The sequence below is a fragment of the Taudactylus pleione genome, unplaced genomic scaffold, assembly GCF_031769625.1.
Source record: "Taudactylus pleione unplaced genomic scaffold, aTauple2 ptg000009l, whole genome shotgun sequence".
NCBI lineage: Eukaryota > Metazoa > Chordata > Amphibia > Anura > Myobatrachidae > Taudactylus > Taudactylus pleione.
Window position 1 is genome coordinate 14707386 of NW_028284412.1, and position 26604 is coordinate 14733989.

General features: G+C 42.5%; 2 protein-coding genes across 4 annotated transcripts in view; one reads left to right on the top strand and one right to left on the bottom strand.

Annotated features, from left to right (window-relative positions):
• Positions 1-16273, bottom strand: part of AIFM1 (apoptosis inducing factor mitochondria associated 1) — an 80711-nt gene extending 64438 nt beyond the window's left edge. Inside the window, exons 1-3 of the mRNA XM_088467394.1 lie at positions 16115-16273; positions 14192-14328; positions 12538-12616 (exon numbers count right to left, since the gene is read on the bottom strand). Of these exons, the coding sequence (XP_088323520.1) occupies positions 12538-12616; positions 14192-14328; positions 16115-16199 (301 nt within the window). The 5' untranslated portion in view covers positions 16200-16273. The remainder of the gene's footprint in view (positions 1-12537; positions 12617-14191; positions 14329-16114) is intronic.
• MARS2 (methionyl-tRNA synthetase 2, mitochondrial) overlaps positions 16100-26604 on the top strand; it is a 28102-nt gene continuing 17597 nt past the window's right edge. Inside the window, exon 1 of one of the 3 annotated variants that reach the window (XM_088467396.1) lies at positions 16100-16506. In XM_088467396.1, coding sequence (XP_088323522.1) covers positions 16422-16506 — 85 coding nt within the window. In that variant the 5' untranslated portion in view covers positions 16100-16421. Of the gene's footprint in view, positions 16893-20645; positions 20801-26604 lie in introns of those variants that run through there. The other 2 variants (XM_088467395.1, XM_088467398.1) reach the window with 2 other exon arrangements.

A 26604-nucleotide genomic window follows, 5' to 3' on the forward strand; every position in this document is an offset into this window, starting at 1 on the left:
AAAAAAAAAAGACAGACAGTGTACTTGTGATGGAACAAGACAAAATACAAAATCCTTCCAAGGTAAAATAAAATTATACTTATGTGAAATTAGATTGGACTGGGCTCTGATTTTGCCTGTGCAGGGTAAGCAATAATATATTAATCTAAATATTTGTGTATTTGTTCTTTGTACAAAAAAAACCAATTGATTTAGTGACGGAGTGGGACATCCAGTGTGACGGAAAGGGACATGTGCATTTTCATTGTCTAATGTAACATGAACGTAAGCCACACAGTTAATTATTTTATGTATATTTGTAGGTGTACTAAAATTTATATTAGGGTCATTCCGTGTCAAGTGGACCAATTTTGATAATCGTCCCCACTTGACCATGTTCGATTTTGATGAAATTTAGCATAAAGGTTGGTATTTATGTAGAACTAACTTTGGTAAAGTTTCAGTTCACAGTATGCAATAGTAGTGGAGTTGTGGCCCTGGTAGTGGAGGTAGGTGAAACTGTCACAGACTCCGCAAGTGCACACTCGGCAATGTTCAAGTAATTGCTGTGGAAGATCTATGAAAGCAGAAGATGTGAAAGTGCACATGCTTATACAACTGCTGCTGCCTCAAGGCTTACACAAAAAGTAGGCCAAAAAAATCTGTTGTGTTAAATTTTTTCTGGAATTCAGCTGCCCATATCTCCAAAGGAAAACATTATTTTAGTATGACATTAGTATAGCTACCTATCCAAGTGGACACCATCGCAATCATAAAATAACAGACTTTAAAAGACACTTATTTCCTGTGATTATGTCCTCTAAAATTGCTTTTACAAATCTTGCGTTAAATTTTCCGCCATCTTTGAAGTCGAATAACAAAAAAGAAGCATAGCCGAAAGTGACCTAACTTTAAAACCTATTTTATCCCTTCTGAGGCAAAACCCCTATCAAGAAAAAATATATGTTGTAGTTTAAAGTCTGCTCTTCTTACTGAATGTTGTTTCAAGAAAATTTTTCTTTTTTGCTTTTGGACGTCAAAGATGGCGGTAAATTTAACACAGATTTGTGAAAGCAATTTTAGATGACATCATCACAGAAACTAAAGTAATTTTAAAGTCTGTTATTTTAGGATTGTGATGGTGTCCACTTGGATAGGTAGCTATACTAATATCATACTAAAATAATGTTTTCCTTTGGAGCTATGGGCAGCTGAATTCCAGAAAAAAATTTAACACAAAAGGATTTTTTGGTCTCTTACTGTCAAAAAAGTACTTTTTTTTGTAAGCCTTGAGTCAGCGACTTTTGAAATCTGCATCAGCAGTTGTATAAGCATGTGCACTTTCACATCTTCTGCTCTCCTAGATCTGCCACAGCAATTACTTGAACATTGCCGATTATGCACCATGGAGTCTGAGACAGTTTCACCTACCTCCACTACCAGGGCCACAACTCCACTACTATTGCATACTGTGAACTGAAACTTTACCAAAGTTAGTTCTACATATATACTGTACCAACCATGCAAATTTCAACAAAATCGGAGATGGTCAAGTGAGGACCCCCCCTGGTCCACTTGACATTTGTTATGACCCATTATTATTGAGCCATAACAAATCTTTTAAACTTTCTGTTGAAATACTGCTATTCACATGCATGTTTCCACTAGTAGCTAGCTTCAGGATTAGCATTTACAGAAATAGCGTTCCCGCTAGGTCGTTTTGGCGGGGCGCAGTGTCCTGCCCGATTTTAAAATGCTAAAATGCACCCTGCCCTTTTGGAGGGCACCCTGGTGCCCCGTTCATCTCTTGCTGACCTCTGCGGGTTTGCAGCACCCGGTGACTTACCCTGCAGAGAATTCCAGAAAACATGAGCTGCTGGGGGGAGGTGAACACCGGACGTGGAAACTGCTGCTGAAAGCGAATAGGGGATGGGGTCTCTGTGAATGGCGACTGCCTATACTGACCCCTGCCCTGTACTGTTACCCACACAGTGTCCTATTACAATGTCCCTGTTCACTGTAGGAGATGCTCATTCTCCATATTAATCACGAGTGTCTTCTTTATGTGAAATAGGCTGGGCACGCCCCCAGAATGATGGGAAGGGAGATGCCACAAGACCACACCCCTCCAGGAGAGGCCACACCCTTTTTTGGGCACCTTCGATGTGCGCAGATGTGCCCTCCTAAGTAATCAGCACCCTGCCCTAAAAAATGTCTAGAGTGAACACTACAGAAATACTAGTGTTGTCACATATCTCTTCACCAGTATAACACTGATGTTTTTTTAGACCGAATTTACCTTGAAAAAGCAGCGATTTTGCTAATTTATTTTTTGTCAGTTTGGTTTCACTTTCTATAGAATGACCCACCTCTTCGTAGATCTCCCTCTTTATGCCAGTGACCATTATATATTTTATGCTTTCTTTATTTGCCATAAGTATGTACCTTGTATTATTTACTGACCCCAGAAAGGTCTTAACTTCATATATTGGCCACAAGAATGGATTCTGCTGTGTGTACTATACGCAGTAAACAAAAAACAATATGCCTATCCCTTAACTCAATAAATAATTAATACACTTTCTTTTAAAATATATGCAAATAAAAAATGTGGGAGAACAGATCTATTTTAAGTTTAAAAAAAACAAGGGCTATGCGGGAGAGGTGGTGGTGGAAGCAAGCTTTAGGAGCTCTCTTAATTATTAAAACAAATAGGCACAGTGGCTTTGAGCACATACTAAAATCTGAACAATTGAACAAATAAAACAATTTGTTTGCTAATCATAATGCCAGTTTTACAACTTAAGAGATTTTTTTGATCTTTACCAGTGGTGCATTTAGCTTGACAAATCCGGGGACCAGGTCTCCATGGCGACCAAGATTTTAGTCCTGTAACTAGGTTTACTAGTACTAATAAAGCCAATTATATATTGTTTAAAAAAAGCGCTGTGCTCCTCCAGAGGTAGTTACAAAAGTAGACATGGCTTGTCTGTCACATGAGGAGTGCGTGCCAGCCAGTGTGGCTCCACCTCCATTATTCTGCCCACAAAAGATGCTGCCAAGTGGGTGGGTGGCTGGCTGGCGTCTGGTCTATCTCCCTGCTGCTGCAGAGTGCCATCAGAATGAGGGAAGAATGTGAACCCAAGGGAGCTAGATGCTGCCGGTCCCAGAGCAGCTTGTAGATCAGATACCGCAAAGGAGGGTCATCATAACATGATGCACGGTAATGTATGTTGCAAGCTTTACACATAGTGCGTGCTGAATCCTCAAATGAGCATAGTCTGGCTGCCTTCATTATTTTGTCTGTACCCGGCTGCTACATTTTCTACACAGATACCCTCCTCCAGTGTTATTGCAATGGTTAGGGTACTACGCGCTCTTATCCAGTTTCTTCTTGGGATAGTAAGGCATAAGTGTGTAATCAGCGCTCATGATGACTAGCCTAAGTTGTTCGGAGCAGCCGAATACTCAAGATGGCCGGTCTCGTGGAAACGTGACACAGAGCAGAGTGTTTGTACTCTGCGCTCACCTGTGTAGTGCAAAGTGTTCGATGCCAGTGACTGTCCAGAAATGATTCTAAGGGAACGAATGATGAGTGTTGGGTGTGTCAGATGTGTGTTGGAAAATGCCAGGAGCCCAAGGAATGTATAACTACTGTTTATTACTTGTGTATATGGGAGGCACAATGCTCCTACAAAGTTAACAAACATAATGGTGGGAAACTTGATATCAGGTGTGGTTGCCTTGGAGGTTAGATATCTCCTTTAGGGTGCTGCTTTCCAGAACAGACTTTTTATTTACGTATCCCTTAATACAATTAGAGGGGGGAATTTAATTATCCTCATTAATTTTAACACATGTGAAAAAGGGAGGTAGCCTCTGGCTTTAATGCCTGGGGCTATTCAATTAGAGCGCCTTTTTTTTGCCTGTTAAATTACTCTGGTAACGGCTGTTAACACATACAATCTGTAATAAGTTTCCAGATGGGTTGGGTATGAGATCCCGGCAGTCGAGATGCCGCTGGTCAGAATACCGACAGCGGCATCCTGACAGTCTTCCCTTCTTTCCTTTTGGGTGTCGGGAATCTGACTAACTCTTACTCCTACCTCCCGGGGCCTAACCTCCCCCCCTAGTGCCTAAACCTAACCTCCCTCTCCCACCACCCTAAACCTAATCCTCCCCCTACCGCCTGATACTTCCCTTTGGGATGCCTGTGGTCGGGATTTCAGTGCCGGTATATGCCGGTAAAAAAACATCCCCATTAACTGTAGCCTGTGGGCTGCCGTTGGGGCTAATTGAATAGTTTTGGGGAATCAATTAGCCGTGGTAAATTATCGCAGCTAACTGATTTCCCCCCCATAGTTTGACAACTCTGATGGTAATTTAGCAGGTCATCTGTCCTCACACTTGTGGTGTGCCACTGGATGGGTGATGTGGTTGCCAGGGAAGTAAGTTAGCTCCTTTAGAGTGCCTCTTTCCATACAATACTTTGCATCTACATCTCCCTTTAAACACTTATTTAGTGAGATAACTTTAGTGGTGCAGTGGCATAATCTCAATTTGGGGCCCTACATTGTGGCATACTATACAGTGTGGCATATTATGAATTGGGGCCCTACAGTGTAGCATACTATGAATTGGGGGCACTATTGCATAACATTTGAAATTAGGGGCACTACTGCATGACATTTTGATTTGGGGGCATGTGGCAAAATCTGATGACCATTAAAGAGGCATGAGTGGTGGTCTGATGGCATGTCTGGCATTGAAGGGGCATGTGTGGTGGTCTATACAAGTTTTCATATATTTTGGTCAAGGACAATGGTCCACCTCTTAAACTTTAAAACTGGCTCATAGATTTTACAAAAATTTGTTAAGCCTTGATTTAGCTGCATTCATACAGCTGAAATACTTATCATTGCGACAACAAACCTACTGACAACTGACTCCACCTCTACTCTGAGCCATACATGCTTCTCGTCTCAGCTGTGCTCCTTTCTTATTACATTGTGAGCTCTCATATGCAGTGGCCTGTCTGCCAGTCTCAGCTGTGCTCCTTTCTTATTACATTGTGAGCTCTCATATGCAGTGGCCTGCCTGTCAGTCTCAGCTACGCTCCTTTCTTATTACATTGTGAGCTCATATGCAGTGGCCTGCCTGCCAGTCTCAGCTTTGCTCCTTTCTTATTACATTGTGAGCTCTCATATGCAGTGGCCTGCCTGCCAGTCTCAGCTTTGCTCCTTTCTTATTACATTGTGAGCTCTCATATGCAGTGGCCTGCCTGTCAGTCTCAGCTATGCTCCTTTCTTATTACATTGTGAGCTCTCATATGCAGTGGCCTGCCTGCCAGTCTCAGCTTTGCTCCTTTCTTATTACATTGTGAGCGCTCATATGCAGTGGCCTGCCTGCCAGTCTCAGCTGTGCTCCTTTCTTATTACATTGTGAGCTCTCATATGCAGTGGCCTGCCTGCCAGTCTCAGCTGTGCCCTTTTCTCATTACATTGGGAGCGTTCATATGCAGTGGCCTGCCTGCCAGTCTCAGCTGTGCCCTTTTCTCATTACATTGTGAGCGCTCATATGCAGTGGCCTGCCTGTCTGCCAGTCTCAGCTGTGCCCTTTTCTCATTACATTGTGAGCGTTCACATGCAGTGGCCTGCCTGCCAGTCTCAGCTGTGCTCCTTTCTTATTACATTGTGAGCGCTCATATGCAGTGGCCTGCCTGCCAGTCTCAGCTGTGCCCTTTTCTCATTACATTGGGAGCGTTCATATGCAGTGGCCTGCCTGCCAGTCTCAGCTGTGCTCCTTTCTTATTACATTGTGAGCGCTCATATGCAGTGGCCTGCCTGCCAGTCTCAGCTGTGCTCTTTTCTCATTACATTGGGAGCCCTCATATGCAGTGGCCTGCCTGCCAGTTGCTTATATTTTTGTATACCTTGTTTATGTATGCTGTGTTTTCCCCACTATCTAGTGCTGCAGAGCACTGTGGCAAATCACACACAGTAACAACAATAATAGTAGTAAAGAGGTTTATCTTTTTGTTAAGTGCATACAGGATATGCATATTCTACTTTTAGGAGTCCAGTGCTTAAGTACTTAGGAGAAGTAGAACAGATCAATAATCTAATCTAGCATAATGATCTATAATATAGTGCCTAACCTTAACCCTCCCCCTAGTGCCTAACCCTAAGCCCTAAACCTAACCCCCCCTCCAACCCCGTTACTTACCTTCAGCATCCTGTCAGAATCCTGGCGCCGGCATCCGACCCCGGGACTCTGACAGACATCGGTATTCTGGCGAAGGTAATGTAAGCGTTGGCATCCGAACGCATACCATAATGCACATGCCAGCTGTGTTCACCATTTAGAAAACACAGCGGGGCAGGGGACACGGCACTGGGACGGGGAGGACTGCCGGGCAGGGGATGCGGTATTGGGGCGGGGGAGTTGTCAATCACAGTGTAGGGGCGGTATCAGGCTGAAGGGTAAAGATCCCTTCCCCTGTATAAAAGCTCGGGTACACTGTTCAGGCGGTAACAGTCACCTGAACGGATTAAAGAGAGTAGACCTGCGTCTGAAAAAATAAAAAAAATGTACTCACACATATTACACCTTCAAATATTTTACAGTCATGACTGGAGTATGGATATAAATGCATATTAAAATCTTGCTACCCGCTGTAAACGGAGTTGTTTGGATACATGCTATTTAGCTGAGAATCTCTGGTTAACCTCATATACCAAGTCGGCTGCTTTGAGAAACGTTGTTTCTTTATTGAATGAATGTCAGCTTGAGACAAAATATCTAAGAGCTGCAGGATTATTGTGAATTATTTACGGGCCAGGATAACTGCAATATTTCCGCTTTCATCGCTCTTATTAATTTTTTTTTACGAGTGGTCAATGTATATTATGTTTTTTAATGAATGTGAATTATTTTTAGTTTTATATATAGGTTTTAGGACCTGCGTACTGGGTCAAATAAATAAAATGTATTCTTAGCAGGTTTTTTACATGGGTGTCTAATTTCCATCTAATTTTTAGAATCAATTTGAGATTGGGTGTGGGTAGTGCAGGCTTCTATATATTCATCTTGTTCTCTATTTGCAAACTAACACAGAATCTGCTGCAACCCTTACCCCCCTAATTAGGGTTGACTTTATATGCACATTATTTAATTAGGTATACAGCGCTGGAATTTAGCTTGATCTTTGTGTGCGAAAAGAGCTTAAGTACATACCCTAGTGGAAGTGTCACAAATAAATTTTGATCTATAAAGTACCCTTCTCAGCGCCAGAGATACTCTCCTGTTTTCAATTCTATTTCCATTGGGTTAAGTTGGGAAACCCACTAGTTCTCCTTATGTCGCAGAGAGTGGGCACCCATTGGCGCAGGCCCTACATTTTTACATGTTACTGGAGTGGCAATGAGGAGATTTGTAGTTACCTAACAAACCAAAACAGTCAAGGCAAACATAAAATATGAGAAAGCCAACTGGCGCTGGAATGTGTCTCTAAAAGCTCTTTTAAAAAGAAATATATAACAAATTGTTTTATCCACATCAATAAGAATGAAGACAGTTCTAGTATTCTCAGAAGCTTCTCACCTTATAAAAAGGTGAAAATGTGCACATAAAGGTTACTTTATTTATCTTCCTGCAGCACTTTCAACCTCCCGCAGTAATTTTTCTCCACATTCAATCAGAAAACTTAAGTGTTTAAAAGTATCACATTTATTGGCAAAAAATATAATCATAAAAAATCACTTTGTACCATATTTGGCATTTCCATAAAGGCATGATAAAAAAATGTAACAAAGTAGAGGATGACACCGGGGTAAATCACCTCCCTCCTGGCGCACTGATCACTGGAACAGGTCACAAACTGGATACACAGTCTTGACAGATAAATAAATGTGATACTTTTAAACACTATGATACGTTTTCTGTTTGAATGTGGAGAAAAATTTCAGCCGGAGGTTGAAAGTGCTACAGGAAGATAAAGAAAGAAACCTTTATGTGCACGTTTTCACCTTTTTATAAGGCGAGAAGCTTCTGAGAATGCGGTCTTCATTCTTATTGACATGGTTGAAGCTATTTGTTATATTTTCTTTTTTTTTAAAGTGGTTTTAGAGACACATTCCACCGCCAGTATTTTATGTTTGGTTTGCATGAGGTGTGGTGATCCTCAATTATATTGGCAGCAGGATTGAAAAACACAGGTCAAATCTTTCTTTAACAAAACAGTCAAGGCACCAGCACGGTTCCCTGCATAGGAACTGCCAATAGAACCAGACACCACCACAGAATCATGGGGGTATAATCTTTTAGATATAGGGGCAGATCTAAGGACAACAAACAGTGCACCAAACGAGAATCTGCGGAACCAGGAGGGGATGCAGAGGATAACTAAAGTGCACAGACCCAAACAAAGGAGGGAAATGCACGACTGGCAAAGGAGTCTTCAATACTAGCAAAGGTCACCTATTTGCCCCAGTCAACCAGCTTTAAAAAATTGAGACAAAGATTTGTCAGAAAAGTCTCCATAAAAAAGATCTTCAGCACCAGCCCTAAACCACAACATATACATTGGTGCTTGAAAGTTTGTGAACCCTTCAGAATTATATTTCTGATGAAATGTGGCCTAAAACTACCTCAGTTTTTCACACAAGTCCTAAAAGATAAATAGAATCAAATCAAACGAGACAAAAAAAAAAAAAAAAAAATCAGATATGCTCATTTTTGCTGAGAAAAATTATCCAATATCACATATCTGTGAGTGGCAAAAGTATGTGAACCTTTAGGCTTAGCAGATATTTTGAAGGTGAAATTAGAGTCAGGTACTTTCAATCTATGGCATGATAATCAGGTGTGAGTGGACAACCTGTCTATTTCAAAGAACAGGGATCTCTCAAAGTCTGATGCTCACAACATGTTTGTGGAAGTGTATCATGCCACGAACAAAGGAGATTTCTGAGGATCTCAGAAGAGTTGTTGATGCTCATCAGGCTGGAAAATGTTACAAAACCATCTCTAAAGAGTTTGGACTCCACCACTCAACAGTCAGACAGATTGTGTACAAATGGCGGAAATTCCAGACCATTATACCCTCTCCAGGAGTGGTCGACCAACAAAGATCACGTCAAGAGCAAGGCGTGTAACAGTGCGCAAGGTCACAAAAGGTAACCTCTAAGCAGCTGAAGGCCTTTCTCACATTAGCTAATGTTAATGTTCATGAGGCCACCATCAGGAGGACATTGAACAATAATGGTGTGCATGGCAGGATTGCAAGGAGAAAGTCACTGCTCTCCAAAAGAACATTGCTGCCCGTTTGCAGTTTGCTAAAGATCAACTGAATAAGCTAGAAGACTATTGGAACAATGTTTTGTCGACAGAGGAGTCCAAAATAGAGCTTTTTAGTTTAAATGAGAAGCGTTATGTTTGGAGAAAGGAGAACACTGCATTTCAGCATAAAAACCTCATACCAACTCTGTGAAACACGGTGGTGGTGGTGGCATCACCATGGTTTGGGTCTGTTTTGCTGCATCTGGCCCAAGACAACTTGCCATCATTGATGGGACAATTAATTCTGAATTATATCAGAATATTCTAAAGGAAAATGTCCTAAGCTGCATCTCAAGAGAATGTGGGTGATGCAGAAAGACAACGACCCAAAACACACAAGTCATTTGACCAAAGAATGGTTAAAGAAAAATAAATTTAAAGTTTTGAAATGGCCAAGTCAAAGTCGTGACCTTAATCCAATTGAAATGTTGTGGAAGTACCTGAAGCGAGTAGTTCATGGGAGGAAAACCACCTACATAACAGAGCTGAAGCGGTTTTGTATGGAGGAATGGGGTAACATTCCTCCTAGCCGATGTTCAGGACTAATCAACAATTACCGGAATGTTTAGAAGCAGTTATTGCTGCACAAGGGCGTCATACCATAGACTGAAAGCAAAAGGTTCACATACTTTTGCCACTCACAGATATGTGATATTGGACCATTTTTCTCAATAAAAATATGAGCACGTCTAATTTTTTTGTCTCACTTGTATGATTTGGTTCTCTATCTACTTATAGGACTTGTGTGAAAATCTGAGGTAGTTTTAGGCCAAATTTCAGCAGAAATATAGAAAATTCTGAAGGGCTCACAAACTTTCAAGCACCACTGTACCAATCACAGCCCAAAAGAAGTTCAAGCATTCAGATTTAAAACCACCTTCCCAATTTTATCCTCACTGCCTCAAAGGCAATTTAATCAGCATACTCAAAAGCATGATAAAGAGAAAATGTAGGATAAATACCTCAAGTCAAAACCAAATCTCACTAGTAGGCCCATTTATCAATAAACATTTGCGGCTTATTCCCCGAGAACACCCGTTTTCGGGTGGTAAACGCAAATATTTAGTATCTCCCAAAAGTATGATAGAGGGACCGTAGCAGATATTTGGAATGCCTGATGCGATCCCTACATTCCCACCGGCAGCCACAATCCCTATAGTTTTCAATGGGGGATGCAATGCAGCCATATTTACCAACCTCCGGAATGCGATGCTGTAGCCTATGGTTTACACAACGCAAAAACTTCCCCGGCAATGGTCGCAGCGCATGCGTGGTCAGTAGACCATGCATGCACTGAAATCCCGGCACAGGAGTGAAGAGACCGCTGACATGGTCACTTCACTCCCAGCACATTGCAGGGACGGGCTCCTTTTCGAAACCCCTGTCCCTGTATGTGCTTTTTGTTAAATATCGCACCCAGATCACATTGCAAATGCGATCATTATTAAATGGGCCCCTAGAAAAAGAGACTGACTATCTGTGAACTCAAAGACAAGAAATAACAGATTATTAAATCTGCTATAAGGGACATTCTTGTAAACCACAGGTTCTCAAACTCGGTCCTCAGGACCCCCAACAGTGCATGTTTTCCAGTTCTCCTCACAGAATCAAGTGAAATAATTAGCTCCACCTGGGGATCTTTTAAAATGTGTTCATGAGTAATGACACATTACCTGTGTAACCTGTGCCCCTGCTAGGAATGTGAACTGTGTGGGGGTCCTGAGGACAGAGGGTCTCATTCAGACCCGCTCGCGAGCACTGAGCGCTCGCAAGCGGGCCGGTTTCCCAAATGCGCATGACGGAGGCGCCTCCGTCGTGCGCATACGCGAGACCCGAATAACGACGGGGTAGCCATTGTTATGGGTCTCGCACCAAAGGGGGTGTGCTGTCGATGATAATTGACAGCACGCCCCCTTTGGTGGGCGTGCCGGGGGCGTGGCTGCCCAGACGGAGGCGTTCCCATGGGAACGCCTACCGTCTGGGTCCGGCCCCACTGACATCACTAGTGATGTCAGTGGGAGTGATTTTGGCTCTGATAGGGCCAAAATCACTCCAGGCCTTGCGGCAGACGAGACCCTACCGCAAGGGTCTCGTCGCAAAGCCCGATGGTCGTGATGGTCTTGACCATCGCGACCATCATCATGGACGCTCGCATAAGCTGTGGGTGGTAACCCACAGCTATGCGAGCGTCCAAGAGGCCGCCTCGCAAAAAAAAAAAAAAAAACACGCCCTGATTCAGAGCGGGCGCTCGTTCAGAGCGTCCGGCTCTGAATCAGGCCCAGAGTTTGAGAACCACTGTTCTAAACAAACAAGACTACCTCATAGAAGTACATAGGGCCTGATTCTGAGTTTAAGGCCGCTTTCCATGGCAGCCTGCTTTTTAACTTTTGCTAATGCAGGTATCCACCCATTCATTCAATGATGTGTCCATCTTCACATGGATAGTCGGCCTGCTCACTGTTTTGGCGCTTGCAGCCATCGTCATTAGTATCAGCATTTTCACTCAATCCATGGTGGATGCAAAAGATTAGTCTGCAACAGGTGATCCATCTCTGCCTGCACAGGAGTTGGCCTACCCAAGCATGTAGCACAAAGTTGGCCTACACACTCCCACAAGATGAACCAGTTCCATGCACGGTCACCTCTCCCTGCAGCTCAGAAACGTCCATTTCACAGAAATCTCTGTCCATGTGCCAAGAAAAAAAGCAAATGTATGGTATATTGTATGTACTGTAGATTATTGTTTCAATATAACCAACCTGTTGTGATTTTCAGCTCTCATTTATCTATACTAGACGAACACACTTTAAGCTGGGTATACTCTATAAAATGTACCGTACAATATATCGTTCCGACGCAGATCGGAACGATATCTCGCACACATTGTATAGTGTGTTGTTTATTGTATCATCCCATCTGCTGTCCTGCACAACATGTAGCATGGAACGATACATTGCTCTGTTGCACACTGGATCATGCAGTGTGTACAGAGCGTGCAATGTATAGTTGCATTGCTGTGTCGCACTGACATATTGGGTGTACCCAGCTTTAGGGCTGAGCACTCCCTTCTAAACTTCCTTCGCTACCCCCCCCTAGAGGTCTGACACACCTCACCTTACCTGAGCACATTTCCCATCACTCACTCTCTGTGCCCAAGTCACACCAATCCTTTTAAATAATCACACTTTAGTGAATGTCTTCATTATTATATAAACTCACCACTGCGCTCTTTGATGGAATTGAAAGTAGACATCCTGTCACGAAACCTGGATTTATCAGTGTGCAGCGTTCTGTACACCTAATAGAGAATGGTGCAATTATTTTTAAAAAATTCTTTCAAATTATATTTTACGTTTAAAAACATTTTTTCAGCTACAATTTCTCCGAAGAACCAATATCATTTTGCGTGACTAGGACAGGGAATTGTCAAAGGTAGCATGAACCAGATTCATTGTTGTAAACCAGTGTATTCAGCAAGTTACTGATATGTCAGTAATGACATGGTAATGTTGGGGGAGAGGAACAGGTCCATTAAGTAAATATATTATAGTTGTATTTACAGTGAGAAAGGAAAGACAAAACCCCCAGAGTAATATCTGTCAGGGTAGCCTCACAGGGATGGGTAAAAAAAAAACTTCCTAAACAGCACTTTAATGAATGATTACCTCATGTAAAAAGACATTCCACACATTAATCATCCTGTATATAAAACTCCACACCTCCCCCCCATCGTAATCGTTCAATCGCTCATTAGTCGTGCACTATAAAGTCGGAAATAACCAACGATGCGTGGTCCCGCTAGTCGTTTCCAACATTAATCATCGGCCGACATGACGATCAATCTGCCGATAACGACATATTGGCCATGTTCAGGGATGAGGGAGGGTGTCTGCATGACAAATCGTTCAGTGCAGGCTCTACAGGGGATGAGGAGTGACTGTACGATTACGAAGTTGTAATCGTACTATCGTTACCCCATCGCCTAGTGGATGTGCGCCTTAAGTTCTAATCAAACGAATTTCTACATTATTTTTAAGTTAGTAGAATTACTATATGGATGAAATCTATGTATACTGTACTTCTGCACAGAACAGCAAAAAACATTTATAGTCAAATAAAGGCAACTGCTCAATCAGATTTTCTAGGACATTGCAAAATCTAGCATATTTGCAGGTAATATGTTAAGTACACATTTTTGCTAATCATCCTTTATTTTACATACCACATTCATGATCCCGATACTAAACATGTATACTGGCATCACAATAAAGGGCTACTTTACCATTCAGGAACCCAATTCATTCCCATAGCTTTTGTTTTACATCTAAGAATCAAAGTGCAATAACTGTAAATGAATGAATATCAGGAAGGTCAAACCATTGGCTTGATATATTGCCACAAAAGAACAAAATCATTGCAAATACTAAAGGTAAGGACATACGCAATTCCTATTTAAAAGAGAGACTCAAAGAGTCATTTTCATGAAGCAGAAAATGTGAAATACATTCAATGTTTTATTTAATTTTAAAATAGCTATATAGAAAGAAAATATTTTGTGCATTGATAATGTATGTGGAGTAGTACATTACAGGCAGATTATGTCTATACTTAAAAAAAAAGGCAACTGAAGCTAGTAATTTTCCCTGGTATAAGGGAATATTTGCTATCATTACAATACCTATTAAACTTGTTTAGCACGCAGGTAAACTTAAAGGAGTAAGCACTGATCCAAATTTTGGGCATGTAAGTGTATACATCTCAATTTTATACTTTATAAATGGACATCACTTGCATCATTCTGGCATACTTTAGAAAAACAATATTTAAAAAACAAACAATCAATAAAGATGTGATGCAGATACTTTATACTCACGTAGATTACTCCTCCCAGTGCGGCTGCCCCCACAAACACCCCATAAAAAGTGCTTCCAGATGGTGGAACCTTTGCAGCATTACCAGCATGTCTGAATAGTTGATTATATGGTAAAGAAAAGTGCTGAAGTAAAGAACCTGCAATGAGAGATTAGGAGTTAGAAAATAACTAATAAACTAGCAACCTGCCAACATTTGGCATGTTAAGGTCTTGCAACCCGGAAGTATTGTTTAGGAAAGCAAAAAGCCTAAATTGGAGTTCTAGATAGTGACTGACATCAAGGTCTGAAATCAATGTGCAGCTAAAAGAACGGTTAGGTCTAGACAATATAGGGCTGATGGCCCTGTGACGTCACACCCACGTGACTCGGCCTGAAAGGGGGAGGGGCGGGGATGGTAACGGTGTCCCCTCGCCACGCTTCGGGCACGGTGGCTCGCTGCGCTCGCCACAAATATGTATTCCCCCTCTATGCCCTAGTGGATGGTAACGCAGGAGCGGTCCAGCCTTCTGCAGCAGTCACGTGGTGTCTATGTCACAGAGGTCCTTTCTCCAACTTGGAAATAGCAGCAACCCTAAAAGAACCTGAGCATTTTCAGCTAATCAGGTCAGAGGGGAATCTTTGCCTGGTTTCAATGGATGAAAGTCACTGGAATCTCAGCAGTTTTATAGTAAACATTCATAATGTCGACTTGGTGATAATGTCGATACTGACGAACTGTTGACATGGTCATCATGTCGCAAGTGTATTTTTAATGTATGCTTATTGTCGAAATTCTGTCAATGTTGACAGCATAACTGTTGACATTATGAATAACAACAGAGTCAATGTCGACATTATGACTATATACCGTTTTATAGATCAACTAGCAGTTCTTATTTGGCAAATATTTAGAAGTGCTTTGTGAAATGAAAAATGAATTTTCTAAGTTTCAGCTTCATTCTATTGACATATACTATAAGCTGTATGTGTTCCAGGTTTGAATTCAAGTACGTGTAAATTAATCACATCATTTTGTAGGCTAATAAAGCATGCTCACATAGCCACTCATACTGCCTGTAGTTATGAATAATATATTGGTAAATCTGTCAATCCTTGAATGGAAATAAAAACAATTGCAAAGTGTTCCATTACAGACACATTTTCTGCCTTTAGATTCTGAGGTTCTCTGCAGTCTCCAATATTAAGCAAATGATTAGCAAAGCAGCAAGCTTCAGCATCATTATGTGAGTTGCAGTCGTGGAGGTAAAGAGGGGTGTGGAATTGGTGTTGCTGCCCTGACAGCACCTATCTCCAGCTTCTAGGGTGCCTGGAGAAACACCCCACTACATGGAAAGGTGCAGGGTACATCCTAAGGCACCAGGCTTCCTTTCCCAGAGTTGCTCTGTGACTTCATGGGAAGGAGGTGTCGGGGACATCTATTTTGCTGGGTCAGTAATTATCTTTTACCCACCCTCACTGCATTTACAATGCATGCTTATGGAGATAGATTTACATTTCAACGGTGTTGTCTTGCTGATATGGCACAACAGATTTAAATTTAAAAAAAATACTGCATCTCATCATTTACCTTACTTTACAATGTAAACATTAGGGTTCACCGACAGAAAGTTTGGTGGTGAATTCCATTGCTTGCTAATACAGGGAACATCGAAGGAATCCCTTAACTAGTGGCATAAACTTTCTCTGCATAAAGCAGCTGCCAGCAATGGGGGGCTGGTGACGGCGCAGTACCCTATAATCAATATTACATTGCCAGCAATACTCCATTTACTCACACTTCATTAACAGGTGGTAGCATTGATTATATGCAGATAACAGAGAAATGCTTGAAGGGCAAATTAACACATCAGCAACAAACTTCACATTACAGATGGCATCAGAGTAACCATATAGGAGAAAGCTTCCTAGTGCCTGATACTTACTGCTACAGGGCCGCAACTTGCGCTTTGTTTGGACCCCTCCATGGACTGCTCGCAAGCCTAACAAGACAACCCTGGATAGCGCCATAGCAGCATAACCTAATGTCACACTGCCACCGTCCGTCACTCTCCTTCCCCACGATTTCCGGTGGGAGTGGGAACACAGCGCGGCCATGTTTAATAAGGGCAAGATTGGAAAATCGTTATACTGAAAAGGTTGGGCGGAAAATGTTTCTGTCAAGCATGGTGTCAATGTAACCGGCACCGTGTGTGACTGTCTGAAGCCTTTATAGGAAAGCGCATTATTTGCATGGCTCGTCGACTCGGTACTCGAAGCTTCAATCGTACCGGTCGTAGCAGGAACACGGTTTTACAGTTCTGCAATAACTTTGAAGGTCGGGTTTTGGTTCATGGATTTTGATCCTTGTGACGCCTAGTATATGGCAATTATTTTGAATTTAGCATCTTGGTCACGTAGTAGTGTAAATTTCAACAAAGGACATTTACTTAATGAATTGTTATTTTAACGATTAGCCCATCGGTAAAATGTGGTGTTTTGGTAAATGGCAAATTGTTCGTAGTCTGCGAAAGTACAGCTTGTTACCCCTGGTGAACAGTGCCGGGTACGGAGATGCCCCAATCGCACGGCCGCATCTTCTCACAACCCCGATATTCTATGTGAACGCAGCTCCACATCTGGGACACGTGTATTCTGCCCTACTGGCAGATGTGCAGCACCGGTACTCCGCTTTATGTGGGAGAGACACGAGACTCAGCACTGGTAAGAACGCTGAATAGATACTAGATGCAACATTGGCGAAATTAATGGTACAAGAAATCTAGTACAGGTTGAGTCTCCCATATCCAAAATGCTTGGGACCAGGGGTATTTTGGATATCGGAATATTCCGTATTTTGGAATAATTGCATATTATAATGAAATGTCTTGGAAATGGGACCCAAATATACACACAGAATGCATTTATGTGTTGTATACACCTTATACACACAGCCTGCAGGTAATTTTAGACAATATTTTTTATAATTTTGTGCATCAAAAAAAGTTTGTGTACATACATGAAATTCATTTATGTTTCATATACACCTTATACACACAGCCTGTAGGTTATTTTATACAATATTTTTAATAATTTGTGCCTTAGACAAAGTTTATGTACATTAAACCATCAAAAGTCAAAGGTTTCATTATCTCAGTCATGCTGAAAATATTCCGTATTTCGGAATATTTGGATATGGGAGACTCAACCTGTACACTAGGGCTCTATTTATTAACATTATTTTTACTAAAATAAAATGAAAAAGGTTGTTTTCACACCCTGTTCACATTATTTTAGTATCACCTATAGTTGTTAAAGGGCAATTGGAGTAGAATTCGTAAAATCCTACTCCATCCCCTAAGTATCACTTATTTTTAGTAAGCAGATCGCATTTCCCATAATTGTAATGGGAAATGTGATCCGACCATAGTTACTAAAAATAAATAGTAAAAAAAATTACCGGGGAAAGTCCTGTGATAATAACGATCTCGGGGCTTAGTGACAGGGTGGGGCTTAGCGCGGAGGGGGGTAGCAGCGGCGGCCGGTCGGCGCCTGCACGGGGCACTAGTCACGGTATTTTTTTTCCGAAAATACTGTGACTAGTGTGCGGATGGAATTCGCAGGGACAGAGCTTTCTCGCAAGCTCTGTCCCTGCAAGGGATTTGTAGTAAATCCCTGTGATATTGCCTGAATTCGCAATGCGAATTCAGTCGGTAATATCACACTACAATCTACATTACAAATGCGGATTGTAGTAAATAGAGCCCTTTCTACTTTACTATAAATATTTATACATGCAAATCAAGATTTTTGTTTTAATTTCATCCACCTTCCATTTTACTCTTGCATACTGTGTAGAATGTATTTAGTAATCACATGTGCACTACTATACTTATACAATTAATTCAATTATTGCTGTAATTTTCAAGCCCATTTTGGAAAACTTCTGGTCACTGTGAGTTACTACATTACTTTTATGGTGCATGCACACGATCAGATTTTTCTTCAGATCTGAACGATAACGATTTAAAAAATCGCTCATATCTGAAGGGAAATCTGACATATCTGAAGGTGCGTACACACTGGGCGATTAAAGTGGATGACTGAACAATAACGATATCATTATCGTTCAGTCATCCACTTTATCGTCCAGTTTTAACATCAAAGCGATGAACGATAACGACGACGCGCGTTCCCGGGGATCGTTCGTCATTATCGTTCATCAAGTAAACATGCAGGCCAACCTGAAGATGTTGTCAGGTTGCTGCATGTTGGGGAATGGGGGAGAGAGCCCGGCGCTGAATGATATCGTTAATTATATCGTTTAACGCGTGTGCTCAATGTCATGAACGTCATTGAGCACATCCTGCTGGGGACACACTAGACGATATCGCTCAGGGAGCCTATCATCTAGTGTGTATGCTCCTTGACATGTCTGAACGATGCGCATTCCCGATGGTCAGATAACGATATCTGACATCTGATGTGTTTGCAGTCAGTTTTGGACGATTTCAGTAATTTTAATGCAGTCAAAAATCGTTCATAGTTCAAACCGTTGGTCAAATCGTTCAGATCGTTCAATCGTTCATCTGACACATCTGACAAATCTGACCGTGTTATTTAATAAGTACACACGTAACGATTATTTTAACGATTTAACTATAATGACGTCGTTATCGTTCACTCATTCAAAAAATCGTTCAGTTTCTGAGTTATAACAATGATCAAAAATCGTTCAAGCGCGCTCCCGTTTGTAGTTCATTTCAGACTGTCCAGCATAACGAGTTTCATTAAGGGAACGAACATTTTTCGTTCATCGTTGTAAAAATCGCTCATTACACTTCAAAAAATCATTCACTTTTCAAGGGAAAATCTGACAGATAATCTGACAAATAATGTGACAGATAATCGTTCGTTACAAAATCGTTACGTGTGTATTCACCTTTGCTCTATTCAGCAAGAGTGACGATGTTGCCCCGAAAATTTATATATACATTTTAAATATAAAAGCACATAAATATAAATGTACAGTATACAGACTAATATAATGCCTGTGTACACATTTCAATCTGTTTTGACATGCTGGAGATGGAGTTACAGTCAGTGGTTACCGCAAAGCAGGGCCGGAGACTGGGGCGGAGTTTCAAGATCCTGCAGGGACTTATGGGAAAATTTCCCTCTGTCCCTGCAGTTTTCGGGATAATTAAGGATTTTTTTTCATATAATGCCATTCTGAAATGACATTATATAAAGTAAAGATTTTTAGATTAATTTAACGCTTTTTGCTTTGCTAAATAGCAAAAAATGTTAAAGCACTGTAGAGAGCAATGGCTTGCTCCATACAATGAGATACTCTGCGATATGGGAATTAATGGAGAAGATAATTGCGTTATCTTCTCCATTAACCCATTGCAGAATAGTGGAAATACTTAAAAAATGCGGAAATTATAGTTTCTGCATTTTTAAGTAAAAAATAATTGCTGAATAGATCCCTTAAGGACCTATTTATCAAGCACTTCTATCCTTAAAATATACGTAAACTACAGGTTCTGCATGTTTAAGGACAGAATTAGGTGTCACTGTATATTGCAGATATCATGAAAAAAATGTGGACATACCGTTTGAGGAAATAATAAAATAAAATTGTATATGACGTTATTAAATTATTCAATATTTTAATAGCTACTGATAAAAATAAATAGGTAATATACACACACATTAGCAACACAATATAAAAAAGTTTGTAAAAGGGACTGGTTTCAAAATCCGATAAGTGGAATTGGGTCAAATAAAGAAATGGGTCTCCAGCGGACCAACCGTTAATATGAAAGTGTCTTTTGAGTATGAAAATCGGACCGCACGTTGGACCCCATTTAACAATGACTAATACCCCTCACTAAAGGGCTTATGTCATCCTTTCAGTATTCAACAAACAGCAGTAATCTTTGATTACTGCTGTTTGTCACTGCTTCGCCAATGGCGAAACAGCGATGTGGTCCCCATTGGGGACCCGAGAGCAGCCTTTCCGGCTTCAGTGAAGCCTTCCAGGCACTGCTGGGTTAAACAGTCATACACATGCGCAGACTGAACATCGCGGATGTGCATGACAGAGTAGCCCATCACTGGCAGCAATAGGCTGCCAGCAACTGATTGTAGAACCCCACCGACAAGGAGGACGTCATTGAACCTTGTCGGCGAGATAAGTAGTGATGAATACCAGTGGCATATTTGTTTGTATCACTGCAATACTAAACAAAATATGCTGCTGGTATTTAGGTTCGTTGTTAAATGGGGCCCATTGTTTGTCAATAGAAAGGGGTTACTATCTGAATGAGTGTTCAGTTTTACCAGATAATACTATGTAGATGAGTTGAAGGATCCGTACAGTCTTTTGGCAAAAGATATACAAATCTATATCTATCTATTGTGAAAGTATGAAAGCCATTTTGTTCTATCCAATCGATAGTACAGCTGCAACAAGAGGCTTGAGGGTCACCAAGAACTCAGTCACTATCCATATAAAGTGGCAGAATTGACAACCTGGAGGTCCCACCGAGATATCCATAAGCACTGACCACTTAACGGACATCAAGGCGTGTTCTGAGGGGGGAGACACCAGGACAATAACCCGGGTGAGTAAAATATTACTCTCCTGGCCTCTCTACCCCCATTTCACCTAGCGTTCTGTCCTGGGGCCAGTATTGGGTATTTATTGGTCACCAAGAACTCAGGACCTCATTCAGAGTCGGTCGTAGCGGCTGCACGGTCGTACGCCACCGATGTTCGCTAAACTGCGCATGCGTAAAGTTCGCAATGCACGTGCGTAAACTAGCTGCTACGATCAGAAATTTCTCTCTCCTTGAACACCGCCAGGTTGGTAGTTTGAGTGACAGGATGAGGCGTTTGTGGGTGGTAACAGGGGAAGGTGCTTGAAAATGGGGGAGTGGAGATCCGAACGCAGGTGTGCCTAATTATGCGAGCAGCGTTTTATGGGAGTGCATAATTAACAAAGTAGCGTCATGGCACATGTGACATGGGAGGTTTTTACACTGACATGATCGTAGAGCTTAAGAGAGGGTATGGTCAGCCTTAAGCTCTACGACCAGTTGCGATGGTTCCCGATGGTCTCGATTAATCCTTATATGCCCGGAGATGACGTATAATGCGTACGAGAAGGGGGCGTATTTTTTTGTCTTCCGGCCGCTTCCTCCCCTTGGTCGGCCAGCTACCGATCCGATCTTAGGGACGCAACTTGCGAGTGCATCATTTGCATGTCTGGCCCCTTTTCCCGTACGACTGTGCGGCCGCAACGACCGACTCTGAATGAGGTCCTCAGTCACTATCCGTAGAAAGTGGCAGAATTGACTATCTATCTATCTATCTATTTTTTTATGACATTTATGCTGAAATTTAGAAAATTATAAGTGTTCACAAACTTTGTAGCATCAATATATAGCTGGCAACTTTTAACCTGGGTGGCAAATACAAGCAAGTGGTCTTGGCTTTCTACAAGCACATGGCAAGAGAAAAATGGTCATAAGCCAAATGTGCAGATATACAACTGACGCAGAACCAAGCACATCTCCACTTGTGCCTGTAGCTGGGCTGTAATGGGCAATTTGATGTCGGACAAAGTTCATTGAAGGCATGTTCATAGAACTGCAGCCACAGAGTTAAATATACCTGTTTCCACACAAATCTTTGGCAACAAGTGTAAACAGACGTACAATGATGATTAGTAACAAATCAAACATATGTATATAGGTTGCGTGTACCATAAAATGTATACAGCTCTGCATAGGGGCAAATATACACTTTTTTTTCCATACACGCAAAGTGGGAGCATATGTGTCCAAATCCGTCTAGCCGTCTTCGTGCCCAGAAACTCTCCATCTTTTACAAACAAAACTGTCCACACTTAACATACAAATGTGAGCGCTGGCACTGGTCACAAACCAAGACAAATATTATGATTAATACATGCAGATTGTTAAGTACCAATATAGGGGTCAAATCAATTAACCACAAGGGGAGCGAGTTACCTTTGCAACGGCATAGAAATGACAGCAACGGCAGCTGAACTCGCCTCCTCACGGCCCAGTCTCACCACGGACTTGCATATTTTTAGTACAGGTTGAGTCTCCCATATCCAAAATGCTTGGGACCAGGGGTATTTTCGATAACGGAATATTCCTTATTTTGGGATATTTGCTTATCACAATGAAATATCTTGGGAATGGGACCCCAATATAAACACAGAATGCATTTATGTGTTATATACACCTTAAACACACAGCCTGCAGGTCATTTTATACAATATTTTCAATAATTATGTGGCTCAAGCAAAGTTTGTGTACATACATGAAATTCATTTATGTTTCATATACACCTTATACACAAAGCCTGACGGTAGTTTTATACAATATTTGTAATAATTTGTGCCTTAGACAAAGTTTGTGTACATTGAACCATCAAAAATCAAAGGCTTCATTATCTCAGTCATGCCAAAATGATTCCGTATTTCGGAATATTCCGTATTTCGGAATATTTGGATATGGGAGACTCAACCTGTACACGCTTTTTTGCATATTTTTAGTACTACGGGACTGCAAACAAAAAACTGCATGTTCGGAGCTACCATAAGTGCGGCATATACTGCAGCTGCACTTACTTGCGGGACAAGCCTCTTTGTGGCTAATTGAATCGACCCCTATAGAAAAAAACAAATAAAAATATTACTGATTTGGCATGAAAAACATATATTTAGTTAACCCTTAAAACAAACAATCTGCTACATATACATCAACAGCTTCAGCAAAATAGTGACTTCCTTATATTGGTAAAAGAAATAATAAATTAGCATTCACAATTTTGTTTTACATTAACAAGTAGACCCCAGATCTGACACCACTTCCACCCTTGTTTAAAATCAGACCCCAGATCTGACAACCTCCCTCAATTGAGATCATACCCCAGTACTGACAACCCCCCCTCCTCCCTCAATTATAATCATACTCTAAGTCTGGAAACACCCCTCGCTCAATTGCAAACATACCCCAGACCTGACAGTCTCCCCCTCCTGCCTCAATGACTATATAATCAGTCTTAAACTTGACAAATCCCTCAATTAAAATCATAACCCAGAACTGCCCCCCGGCCCCAGACCTGACAAAGTCCACTTCTCCCTCAGTGAAAATCATGTCCCAAAGTTACCCTTCTAAACCTGGCAAACTCCCCTCCCCCCTTCTCCCTGAATTAAATTGATCTCTCAGAACTGGCCCTCTAAACCTGACATCCTCCCTTCTCCCTGAATTAAATCATATCCCAGCACTGCCCCCTTCCAGTCCTAACAATGCCCCTGTTTCCTCAATTAAAATCACTTCCCAGAATTTTCCCCCTAAACCTGACAACCTACCCTTCTCCTTTAATTGAAATCATGTCCCAAAACTGGCCCTCCCTAGACCTAACAACCCCACCCCCCTTTTCCTCAATTAAAATCATTTCCCAGAACTGCCCACCCTAAACCTGACAACCCTCCTTTCTCCCACAATTAAAATCATGTCCCAACTGCCTTCCACCAAATGAAAGACCTCAGATCTATGGGGTCGGCCCAATACATCTACTCACCCTTCTCCTCCTGCAGGAGTCTTCAGCTCTATACCTGAGTCTCCATCAGAAATAGCCTCCACAGTGGCAAAAAATCATTATCGCTCCTCACCCCCAGTGTCAATCGGCCTCCACTGTACTAGTGCCCCCCTTCCCATGTGACACTGTATATGGAATTACTTATTTTTAATATATTATATATTAATATATAAAGATGACTACCTCCCCCTATTACTCCACCTCCCCTGTGGAATTCCCCCTCACCTTATTGTAGAGCACAGCGGAGCATGGGGCAAGTGGGACTGATCGTCAGGCCCAACTACCGCAGCTAATCTCTACACACACAGAGATCAGCATATTTGTGCTCAAGGGGAAGGGGGACTATGTTCCCCTTCTAGCACTTTTAGCTTAGACGCATGGGGCGTGATTTTGGGAGTGATGTCAGCAGTCACAGTCTGCAATATCACTCCCAGGGGTCCAGAACCAGAGAAGGAGTTCCGTTCTGCACATGTGCAGAACAGATTTCCTCTATACAAAAGGGGAACGCAGAGGGTGCTGCACTGTCGCATGGGATGCAACCATGTCAGGTAAAGCACTCCTTGCTGTGGTTGCATCCTGTAACCCCTCTTTAACCTCTATTACGGTTCTCGCACGGTTATGTAAGACCTCTAGAGCTAGGGAGAGGATCTTCCACCAATAACAGCCACCCACTGTTCCCTTAGTGATTTATTTACACACCGGTACTTAGATTGCCCCATGGATTTACGCCTCCAGCAGTAGAGGCTTACACAACCGACGAGAGACCGCAGGACTGCTGTCCAAGAACACGCCAGGGATAAGAAGTGGCAGTCCTTCCACTACTGGTACTAACTGGAGTGTGAATATGGGTGAATGGTACAAGAACTGATGATAAGAACTCGGGGCCCGATTCAGACCCGCTCGCTAGATGCGTACGCTCGCAGAGTATGCATATTCGGCCAAGTGACGTCAAGGCAAGCGAACGCACGTCAAGGCATAAGCATGCCCACTATGCCATGGCGTGCGATCGCTTTGTGTATGCAGATGCCCACCAGCCTGTCTTAAGACGCCCACTTGTGAACGTCATCTCCATGAAGTGTCTGTAACCATCGGTACATTGAGTACCATCGGGAGCATTTGCAGCGCTTGAGGTTGCCTATACCCTACCGCAAGCACTGCGGGCACTTCAGTGTAAAAACCAGCCAGGTGACGTGTACTATGACGCTGCCTGTTAATTATGCACGCCTTTGAAACGGTGTTAAGATGCTCAGACACGCCAGCGTTCGCACATCCACTCCCCCGTTTCTAGTGGCCTGCCCCTGTTACCACCCACAAACAGCTTCTCCTGTCACTCATTCTGCTGGGCTGTCTATGCTTGGCGAGCGAATGCTTCCCGATCTTTCGCAGTGGTTCGCGCACTGTGATGCATATGCATGCGCACAATGCGAACCATCGGCGGCTATGTGCAAACGCTTCTTAGCATCCGGGTCTCAATCAGCTCTTCATTACTCAAGCAGCGACAGATGACAAGATCTCAGGAATGTCTAGGGACTATGGTGCAGCTGGGTTGTTTAGACAAGGAGCGAGGTGACAAACAATACAGGCTGCGCAGCAGGAGTGACCTGAACTGTGATATTGCAGGATTTAGACAGGACTAGACCAGACAGGACTGGCATATAAGAAACATAGACTAAACAGACAAGATAACGGACAAGGACAAGACAGGCCAATAACAGACATAACCCAGACATACAAAAAACAAACAAGGACTAGGTACAAGATATGACCTTGAGGGCCGAGGTATGACAGAAACAACACGGAGCGGCCTTGAGGGCCTAGGTCCGGCTTTGATAGCTAATAGATGTACAAGTTGTGATGCTGGTCGTGCGGGCAAAGGTGCGACTGACAGCCGAGATGCGGCTTGAGAGCCGATTGATGTACAGTGTTGTGGGTGGGAGGTCCCGCCGTCGGTGGACACACATGTGGCACATGAAGAGTACCACATTGCCTTTGCCATCGGCCTGTTCTCTTAAGAACCCCACTGATAAGAGACTGGATAGTTGTCTTAAGGCAGTTTTTTCTATCTCTGGGGCAGCCACCCGCCCAGCTATGGCTACGGCTTGGGTTGCCAAAGCCATCGAAAAATGGGTGAAAACTTTGGCGGAATCCCTGCCAGAATTGTCTAAGGAACAGTTGGAGGTTGTTTCTTATGTCAAGGAGGCTTCGTCCTATTTGGGGGAGGCAGCATTAGATGCGAGGATACTATCTGCTAAAGCATCAGCTGCCTCTGTGGTGGCACGTAGAGCCCTGTGTTAAGGGATTGGAAGGCGGATGCTGGGTCCAAAAGGGCCTTAGAGTCCCTTCCATTTACAGGCGGAGTCCTTTTGGTACGGAATTGGACACATATGTGGCTTCAGTGGCAGCCTCTAAGGCAGCTGGATTACCCTCAGCATTGGTTCCCAGGCAGAGAACTTCTTCCTTTCGACCACAGGGGAAGGTCAGAGGTCAACCCTCTGCTAGAGCAGCCTTTAGCAAAAAAACACTACCAAAAAAGCCATGGCAGAATAAACGCGCGGGTTCCAGGTCCCAGGATAAGCCTGCGGCCTGATGGGGCGGGCCTCCCCCTGGGGGACCCCAGGATAGGAGGCCGACTTCTTCACTACTCGAATACCTGGCATCTCACAACAACAGATGCCTGGGGTCAGGAAGTGGTCTCCCAGGGTAATGCTCTGACATTCTGGAGAAGTTCTCCCCGAAGGTTCTTTACTGTATCCCAGGCAGTGGGTTTGGTGAAGGCTTTGGCCCTACAACA